The sequence below is a fragment of the Euleptes europaea genome, chromosome 2, assembly GCF_029931775.1.
Source record: "Euleptes europaea isolate rEulEur1 chromosome 2, rEulEur1.hap1, whole genome shotgun sequence".
In the NCBI taxonomy this organism is placed as follows: domain Eukaryota; kingdom Metazoa; phylum Chordata; class Lepidosauria; order Squamata; family Sphaerodactylidae; genus Euleptes; species Euleptes europaea.
The window spans coordinates 16379570-16390214 of record NC_079313.1 but is presented as its reverse complement, the minus strand read 5'-3'; the positions used below and the strand labels follow the sequence as shown (position 1 = coordinate 16390214).

The window sequence follows — 10645 nt, the reverse complement described above, 5'->3', positions numbered from 1 at the left end:
TTGCAGGCTGGATAACAGTACTCTAAGGGCTAGATCTGGTCCGCGGGCCTTATCTTTGACACCCTTGTGTTAGAGTGTCTGACTAGGACCTGGAAGACCCAGGTTAAAATCCCCACTCTTCATGAAGCTTGCTGGGTAACTTTGGGGCTCTCACTCTTTTTACCTAACCTACCTCACAGGGTTCTTGTGTGGATGAAATGGCAGAGGGGAGAATGAGGCATGCTGCCCTGCGCTCCTTGGAGGTAGGGTGGAATAAAAATGTAAATAATAAATACATGCAAGACCTGTACAGCCTTGCATTGCAGGCCTACAGATTCTCACATGAAGCTGCCTTCTACTGAATCAGTCCCTTGGTCCATCAAAGTCAGTATTGTCTACTCAGACTGGCAGTGGTTCTCCAGGGTCTTAGGCAGAGGTCTTTCACATCACCTACTTGCCTGCTCCCTTTAACTGGAGATGCCGGGGATTGAACCTGGGACCTTCTGCATGCCAAGCAGATGTTCTACCATTGGGCCAACCTTCTCAAACCTTGTCAAGGATGTCAGTGATCATCTCTGGGTGGTGGTGGAAAGTGCCACCAAGTTGCAGCCAATTTATGGCAACCCCATAGGGTTTTCAAGACAACAGATGAACTGAGGTGGTTTGCCACTGCCTGCCTTTGCCTAGACCCTGGACTTTCTTGGTGGTCTCCCATCCAAGTACTAACCAGGACTGACCCTGCTTAAGTTTCTAAACTCTCACGAGATCAGGCTCGCCTGGGCCATCCAGGTCAGGGCAAGGGTCCTCGTAACCTCAGGTTATTACAATAACTCTGCACTGGAACCAACTGCTGAACATCCTCTCACCTGGGCCATCCAGGTTAGGGCAGACTCTATAGTATAAGAAGAAGAGTTGGTTTTTACATGCCGACTTTCTCTACCACTTAAGGCAGAATCAAACCAACTTACAATCACCTTCCCCTCCCCACAACAAATACCCTGTGAGGTAGGTGAGGCTGAGAGAGTGTGACTAGTCCAAGGTCACCCAGCTGGCTTCATGTGGAGGAGTGGGGAAACCAACCCATTCACCAGACTAGCATCCGCTGCTCATGTGGAGGAGTGGGGAATCAAACCCGGTTCTCCAGATCAGAGTCCACCGTTCCAAACCACTGCTCTTAATCTCATCTGAGTAGACAATACTGACTTTGATGGACCAAGGGTCTGATTCAGTATACCACAATATGTAAGAGAAACTGAAGTTCTGCTTAGCTTAGCTACAGAGATCTGACAAGATCAGGCTAGACTGGGCTATCCAGGACAGGGCTTAAGAACTTGGAATTGGAGATATCAACCACACTTGCCAATGTCTGACTTTCATCCCGGGTTTTTGTGAAGGTAAAATTGGCAGAGAGGCTATGCTGGTATTTATGGGGATGTTTACAGTGCCATACCGATGCCTGAAATAATGGTATCCATGATGACAGCTTATGCAGCAAAGATTCTTTGGGAAGATAAGTTTGACGAGTTCTCCCAAATTTGATGGGCCTTTCACATAAAGATGCAGTCTGATGCCAATATACTTGTGTGTAGCTCCTGTTAACCTTTGCCTAGGCTGCCTTTTGTAACTTGGAGGAACATTTGTCAGGGATGCTTTAGACCAGGGGTGTCAAACATATGGCCCGAGGACCAGATTCGGACCCTTGAGAGCTCTTATCTGGCCCACCCACCCAGTTCTAATGTGGTCTGGAGAGGCATGGCCCGACCAAGTGACATTTATGTCATATCCTGCCTGTGTTCCAAAGTCATGCTCATTTGATCCTGGAGAGAATAGGCATGCATCATGACTACCATTCATTGTGACTGGTAGCCATGGATAGCCCTCTCCTCCATGAACATGTCCACTCCCCTCTTAAAGCTTTCCAAGTTGGCAGCCATCGCCACATCCTGGGGCATGCTCCTCTGATACTGGAGAGAATAGGTATGCATTATGATTTGTATTCATTTTGATTAGTAGCCATGGATAGTCCTTTCCTCCATGAACATGTCCAATCCCCTCTTAGAGCCTTCCAAGTTGGCAACCAGCACCACATCCTGAGGCAGGGAGTTCCACAATTTAACTAGGAGAATGATGTCAGCTGGTTTGGATCCCCATTGGGGAGAAAGAGAAGGAGAGTTGGTTTTTATACACAGACTTTCTCTGCCAATAAAGGAAGAATCAAACCAGCTGACAATCACCTTCCCTTCCCCTTCCCACAACAGACACCCGGTGAGGCTGAAAGAGTCTGGAGAGAGCTGTGACCAGCCCAGGGTCACCCAGCTGGCTTCGTGTGTGGGTGTGGGGAAACCAACCCAGTTCACCAGATTAGCTTCCGCCGCTCATGCGTAAGAGTGGGGAATCAAACCTGGTTCTCCAGATTAGAGTCCATTGCTCCAAACCACCGCTCTTAACCACTACACTACACTGGCTCTCGGGATATAAATGAATTAAATACACAACCCAGCCTTCCCAGGCAAAGAAAAGAGAAAGAAACAACTTTCTACCCCAGTACGAGAGCAATGAAAGTCAATACGACAATATCCCCTTTGACCACACAAGTCATTGATTTCTCTCCCCGCCCACCACTTGCAGGGGCGGCTGCCGATTGGCTGAGAGCGGCGTCCTATCTGTCTCGCTATTCGCCGTGGGCGGGTCCTTTCCTCGCGCGCCTTCGCTGCTTGAAAAGGGTCACTTCCGGAAGACAAGGGGGGGCGGGCGCTCCATTTCCGGCTTAGGCCCAGCCCTGCCTCGGGTGTCTTCGTCCTCCGGGCCCGACGATGAGTACCATGTTCGCCGACACCGTCCTCATCGTCTTCATCTCGGTGTGCACCGCGCTGCTGGCCGAGGGTGAGCCGGAGGGCGGGGAAGCGCCGGGGCCCGGCGGGACGTTGACCGTTTAAACGGCTACCGGGTGGGCGAGTGGGCGGGGCGGGCCTGGCAGGGGGAGTTTCAGCCTCCTGGCGGGCCGGCCTTAGCCAGTCTTCCCCACGCCGAGAGCTGTTCTGTGGAGCCTTTAGTGGGGCGGTTTGCAGGGTCTTCGCGCGTGAACTGTGACCAGCTCTGGCTACCACACCTAAAAGAGGGTATTGCGGAGAAGAAGGAGTTGGTTTTTACATGCCGACTTTCTCTACCACTTAAGGAAGAATCAAACCGGCCTTACAATCACTTTCCCTTCTCCTGTATGTGAAAGGCCCATCAAATTTTAAGAGAAGTCAAACTTATCTTCCCAAAGAATCTTTGCTGCATAAGCTGTCATCATGGATACCATTATTTCAGGCATCGGTATGGCACTGTAAACATCCCCATAAATACCAGCATAGCCTCTCTGCCAATTTTGCCTTCACAAAAAAAAGTCAGACATTGGCAAGTGTGGTTGAGGTCTCCAATTCCAAGTTCTTAAGCCCTGTCCTGGATGGCCCAGTCTAGCCTGATCTTGTCAGATCTCGGTAGCTAAGCAGAACTTCAGTTTTTCCTACTTACTGTGGTATACTGTAGAGTCTGACGTAACCTGGATGGCCCAAGAAGAAGATGAAGCATTGGTTTTTATATGCTGACTTTCTCTGCCACTTGAAGGGAGACTCAAACTGGCTTACAATCACCTTCCCCTTCCCCCAACAGACACCCTGTGAGGTAGGTGGGGCTGAGAAAGCTGTGACTCGCCCAAGGTCACCCTGCTGGCTTCATGTGGAGGAGTGGGGAATCAAATCCAGTTCACCAGATTAGCCTACGCCGCTCATGTGGAGGAGTGGGGAATCAAACTGGGTTCTCCAAATCAGACTCCACCGCTCCAAACCACCGCTCTTAAAGGGTTCTTCTCATGATGTGCCGTAACTGGTAGCTCTGGTAGTTAATGATTTATCCCTTCCCTACTCTACGCTTATAAACCAAGAATTGCCCTATAACTTGGTGGAATGATCGGTGCATCGAATGGGTGCAGCAAGTCCTCGGTTTTAAATGAATTTACGTAAATTGTCCATGAGCCTTCTGCTGTTCTCAAAAGACTGGTCATAATTAGACAAGGAATAGAGAATAAAACTGCTGCTATCATTCTGCCCTTGTACAAATCTATGTCGAGACTGCACTTGGAATACTGTGTACAGTTCTGGTCGCCACACCTAAAAAAAGGATATTGCAGAGCTTGAGAAGGTGCAGAAAGGCAATGAAAATGATCAGGGGATTAGAGCAACTGCCCTGTGAGGTGTGGTTAAAATGCTTAGGGCTGTTTAGCCATGATGCATACCTGTTCTCTCCAGTACCATTTACTAGGAAAAATCTATAAACTACTCCTAAAAATAGATACGGAAGACGAACAAGTTAAAATGAATATGATTAAATAGATGCAAAATTTTGGAGAGATGGTATCAATGGAAACCTGGGAAAAACTTTGTACTTCAGAATTAAAATATACTGTGAGTCAAGAAATCAAGGAAAATTGGTACAAAACGTTTTATAGATGGTATATGACACCCAATATGATTTCTCAAATGGCCAACTCGAAAGAGAAAAAAGGGGCTTGTTGGAAATGCCAACAGATAGATGGTTCCTACTTTCATGTTTGGTGGACTTGTCCAAAGATTCAAATGTACTGGGAAAAAATCCATCATGAACTACAGAATATAACCGGGATGAAAATGGATCCCAAATACTTTTTACTGAGTATATTACCATCTGATTTGCCCGCAAGATCCAAGGATATCTTCAAATACGCTACAACGGCTGCAAAAACCGTTTTGGCGAGAACCTGGAAGCAAACATCTACACCTGACATAGAAGAATGGAAAGGCAAAATGCTTGACTATGCTAACATGGCTAGAATGACTTTCATGATGAATCCTTCTACAAACGAAACAGTAGAACAATTTAACGAAAAATGGCAGTTATTTTATGATTATCTAGCAACAAAGATTTTTTTAAATTCTTTTCTGAATTTATTAGTTGAAACAATTGGTTTTTTTAAATTTATGTATATTGCAGACAGATTCTTTCTTTCCTTCTCTTTCTTTCCTTTCTGTATTCCCTTATCAATAAAATAAAATATTTTTTTAAAAAAATGAATACTAGCCATGATGCATACCTGTTCTCTCCAGTATTAGAGGGGCATGCCTATTATATTAGGTGCTATGGAACGCAGGCAGAATAATGCTCCTGGGGGGGGCGGTCCTAGAAGGCAACTGCTGCTAAAGGGGTCCTGCCTGCAGATGCAGAAGTGATGCTTCCTGAATTCAGGTGGTGAACCTCCTGCACTGATGAAAGGCAGGGATTTCGGGGAAGTGACGCTCTTTGGCTTCCACTTCCAAAGCAAAAGGTTTGCTTCCTGCAAGGGGGAAGGGAGAAACTTCCAAGCCCAGAGACTTAAGAACGTCTGTGTCTGCTTTCCAAGCCAAGAGCACATGGCTGTGAGGCATCTGCCCAGTATGAGCTCTGCACTTTGCTAAGTCAGTCAGCTGGCGGGCTGTAACTTGAAGCTTTTTTGGTTCCGTTCAAGAACCCTGGAACGTTATCGTCAGAAGAAGCGAGTAGACTCCAGGCAACGTGTTGATAGGTGCTACGGCAACGCACTGGGGATGGTTGCCATAGGGTTTCTTCAGTGGTGGTGGTGGTGTTATTGATATGTCTTTGAACTTAACAGGAATTTTTGGTTGAACAGGCTTGACAGTGTTATACAGGATGAGTGGTGGAGTTTGCACTCCTTGCAAAAAAGGACTCCATTCTCTCAGAGCACTTGTAGCATATTTTGTGAATGGCGGTAGGTGCACGGTAACATTGGACTGATGGCACAAGGCAGGAGAGATGGGTGCAGCTTATTCTCATCTCTTTCTTAAGCTGGGGTATGGAGAAGGTAAGGAGCAGTAAAGAAACTATTGTTTGTTTCTTATTGGGAGGAATTAAGAGGTAGGAGTCTCTTCTGCAATTTCTTATCTGTCAATACAAACCAAGGCCCAATTTTTTCATTGAGCCTTTTGGAACATGCAGAGGCCTCAACAGTGAGGCACAAGCACAGAGTTAATGTAATTAATTTGGTGGTACACAGTGCAGTTCTGTACCATAATGATATGTGCTGTTTATTTCAGGCATAACATGGGTGCTGGTGTATCGAACAGACAAGTACAAGAGGCTGAAAGCAGAGGTGGAGAAGCAGAGCAAAAAACGTAAGTGCTGCTTCTGAATCCAAATTGACAATAAAGCTCGTCCTTGTCCCAGGACCATTCGCACTCTAGACCATTGATTCCCAAAGTGGGCAGTACCACCATCTGGAGGGCGGTGGGATTACCTAGGGGAGCACTCGACTGTGTTGTTCGCTAATTTACAATAGATCAAACTATGGCACCATGCTGGCAAATTTGGTGGAAACTATCAGAATTTTTTTCCAGTCTTTGAAGAGTCTGGGACCACTGGATCAAGTTCATCAGTTTTGTTGAATAAATTTCAACTAAAACGTTTTAATTTGATTTTGAATAGATGTGCAATTAATTGTTGCTGTTTTGAAATTTTATTGTTATTATCTTCTTTAGTGAGTCATGAAAACCCCTATTTTGAATAATGCTTTGTATAGGATTGGGTAGGGGGTCCTGGGATTTGGTTTGTGGAATCAAGGGGGCGGTGGCCCAAAACGTTTGGGAACCACTGCTTTAGACTGTGCATCTTCAGCAAGTATTTAAAATACTCGCACTCATCTGAGCTTTACCGGCTGGTCTTGACGCAATAGATCCAGTAGCTATATATGACGGTGGAAGGAATCCACTCTGTGGTGACCAGTGATTTCCTCTTGAGTCATCTCTTGTAGGCACGACAAAAGGGTCCTGCTGTGACTAAGAATAGTTACAGGAGGAGTAAAACCTTTACAGGATGGCTGAGGCCATGACCGTTTGTTTCCATACGAAATGGATTAATCCAGTCCCATTGGGAGAAAGGCAGGTTAGAGGTTATAAGTTATGCAGGAAGTGGATATATCTCCTCTTCTTTCCCCCAACTGTATCTGTGGCACAACAGTGCAAGCATACAAAGTGAAGATGTTCTAGTATCTTCAGTCACCACCATATGGGTAAATAAGAACTTTTATGCATAGCACATCATTTTTGCCCTTGTGGTGTAGTGGTTAAGAGCGGTGGTTAGGAGCAGTGGACTGTAATATGGAGAACTGGGTTTTGATTCCCAGCTCCTCCACATGAGCGGCGGAATCTAATCTGGTGAACAGGCTTGGTTTCCACACTCCTCCACATGAAGCCAGCTGGGTGACCTTGGACTAGTCACAGCTTTCTTCGAGCTCTCTCAGCCCCACCTACCTCACAGGGTGTCTGTTGTGGGGAGGGGAAGGGAAGGTGATTGTAAGCCAGTTTGATTCTTCCTTATGTGGTAGAGAAAGTTGACATATAAAAACCTTCTTCTTTTAAAACCTGCTTGCTGGCTTATCAGTGTGAAAATAAATCGTACTGCTTCTGATTGTTGGCCTTTTTCCTCTTGGTGAACTTATATTGCTGATACAGTGTTAAATGTATCCCTTTTCAGATGTTAATGTTGCACACCTGTCCTTACTGGTGTTGAAACAAAGCAATTTTGGAGTTGTAGAATATTTTATAAAATGGTCTATAATTTTAGCCTTAATGGTTTATTAAGTATCAGGAAAGTTGTGTGTTCACCGTCTCGTCACTTATCAGCAGCTTATCTTTGCCTCATTAAAGACTATTTAAAGACTATAAAGTCATTAAAGACTATTTTGAAATTAATATGAATGGAGAAACGTCACTGGATATAATTTGGGATGCCTTCAAATCAGTGGTGAGAGGTTTTATGATTCAGAAACACTCTGCATGGAAGAAAACTCAATTACAATTGACCAACAATATTCTTTGGGATTTACAAAAATTGGAACAACTCATAGTGGAAACCCAAGAAGATTTGAAGAAAAATATTCAAATGAAGATCTCCTTTTGTAAACACCAATTAAACTTAGTGATGACAGAATAAATGAATAAAAATTTGAAATTTGCCAAACAAAAATATTTTGAGCAAGCGAACAAACCAGGGAAATTTTTGGCTTTACAATTAAAAGACTCCTTTCAGAAGAGGATAATAAAAAAGCTCCACTCACCAAGAGGTACACTATATACCTCTACAGAAATACAAAAGGAATTTGTGACTTTTTATACTAAATTGTATCAAAAGGATATATCAGTTAAAAAAATGGAAAAGTTTTTGAATTCGATACAAATGAAAGCTTTAACAACAGCCCAACAGAAACTATTGTATGTTCCTATTACTAAAGAAGAACTTCAAGAAGCAATTGATAAACAAAAGACTGATAAAACTCCTGGTCCAGATGGAATTACTGCCTTATTTTATCGTCTTTTCAATCAGAACTTTGTTAATTATTTTTTGACACTCTGTAACAATATTTTGGATACAGGGAAAGTGCCTGAGACATGGTCATCTGCCTTTATATCCTTGATTCATAAAACGGGACGAGACCCAGAAAATGGGATGTTGAATGTTGAATGTGGATTATAAAATATATGCCTCGGTATTATCAAACAGACTTAAACAGCTTATTAGAGACCTAATCCATGAAGACCAAGCGGGTTTTGTACCAGGAAGACAGATTAAAGACAATATTAGAATACTTCTAAATTCATTGGAATACTACGAATATAATAATCAATAAAAAGCAGCCTTTGTCTTCCTGGATGCAGAAAAAGCGTTTGATAGGGTCTCTTGGGATTTTATGCATAAAGTTTTGGAAAAAATGAATTTTGGTGAACGTTTTTTGAGAAGCATAACTGCTATATACACATCACAACAAGCTAAAATTTTAGTGAATGAATCAATGTCTGATAACTACCATACAGAAAGGCACTAGACAAGGTTGCCCGTTATCACCTTTATTATTTATTTTGGTTTTGGAATCTTTGTGTTCTAAAATTAGAACAATGAGGGACATCCGTGGATTGAAAATAAAGGATGCTTTTTCTGTTCCAGAATTTACAGATAATTTCCCATGCTAAATACTTTGAAAGTTGGAAAAGAGACTTATTGAATTTCATCTGGCAGGGAAAAAAATCGAGAATTGTTTATAAATATCTTGTGGACACAAAAGACAGAGGAGGATTCGCACTTCCTAACTTTCAAATATATGCCGAAGCGGCCGCTTTGGTATGGCTTAAAGACTGGATTACTTTATCTAATACACGACTATTGAACTTAGAAGGTTTCAATAATATAAGTGGTTGGCATGGCTACTTATTGTATGACAAAATAAAGATACAAGCATCATTTCGGAATCATATAATAAGATCCTCTTTATTTAGAATATGGTCCAAGTATAAACATATTTTGGAGACCAAAACTCCAATGTGGATATCATCACAGGAAATGTTAACATTACGTATGTTAAGACCAGAACGTTTTGTTACTTACCAAGATATACTGAAATGGGATGGTAATAAATGTACTTTAAAGGACTATCAAGAGATCCAAGAGATTTTGAACTGGTTTCAATTTCAACAAGTTACATCAGTATTTTTACAAGATTTGAAAAGAGGTTTTTCCAAAGATAAATCACTTTTTCATAGACTCCTATTAGATAACAACGAACGGTTGATTTCAAAGATGTATAAACTTTTATTAGAAATCTATTGTGAGCAAGAAAGAATTAAACCAACAATGATTGACTGGGCACAAACATTAGGACATGATATCCCATTAAATAAATGGGAAAGACTATGGACTCAGGACCTAAAAGGTGTTTATGCCCAATCTTTAAGGGAGAATATTTATAAAATGATGTATAGGTGGTATTTAACACCCAAACAGATGGCGAAGATTTACAATACGATGTCCCCTAAATGTTGGAAATGTAATACAGAGATTGGCTCATTTCATCATATGTGGTGGACTTGTGACAAAGCTAGAGAATTTTGGGACATGATTTATTATGAAATTAGATTGATATTGCAGAAGAACATACCTAAGTCACCAGAGATGATGCTACTTAGCATAATACCAGATACCATTTTAACTCACAGAACTTTTTTGATTTATGCAACCACGGCTGCAAGACTGTTATACGCAGCTAAATGGAAAACAACGGATATCCCAGACAAACGCGATTGGATATTGAAAATGTTAGACTTAGTGGAGATGGCAAAATTAACGACTTTGATTAACCAAAGTGATAATGAAAAGTTCAGGGGAGAATGGGAGGTATGGAGAATTTATTGTGAACAAGAATTACATTCTGGGAAAATAGAAGGTTACATATTGAATTGACCCATTATGTGTTTTTTGATGCTTAGTTGTTGACGGTTTTTGTTTAATATTAGGGTAAATATAATAAACGAAAGAAACGTACTAATCCATTTTGAAGCAGAGGGAGGTGATGGGGAAGTCATTGTTAATTCATTACTATGTATTTTTAACAACATTACCGAGATATTTACTAATGATTATTATTATAAATGTTGTTAAACGAATGTTAAATTTAATATTTCCAAAAAACCAATAAAATTTTATTTTTTTTAAAAAAAGTATTGTTGTTCCCTCTTCCTTCCCCCGTTGCGAGCAGGGCGCTGTTTTGGCATGGATTTTCTGTGAGCTGCTTGGTGCAGTCTCCATGGTTTATCAACTGTCAATCTGA

General features: G+C 42.2%; 1 protein-coding gene across 1 annotated transcript in view; it reads left to right on the top strand.

Moving 5' to 3' along the window:
* Window positions 1-2754: 2754 nt before the first annotated feature.
* The window catches only part of TMCO1 (transmembrane and coiled-coil domains 1), a 29914-nt gene continuing 22023 nt past the window's right edge, over window positions 2755-10645 (top strand). The window contains exons 1-2 of the mRNA XM_056845278.1: window positions 2755-2862; window positions 6087-6164. Coding sequence (XP_056701256.1) covers window positions 2793-2862; window positions 6087-6164 — 148 coding nt within the window. The 5' untranslated portion in view covers window positions 2755-2792. The remainder of the gene's footprint in view (window positions 2863-6086; window positions 6165-10645) is intronic.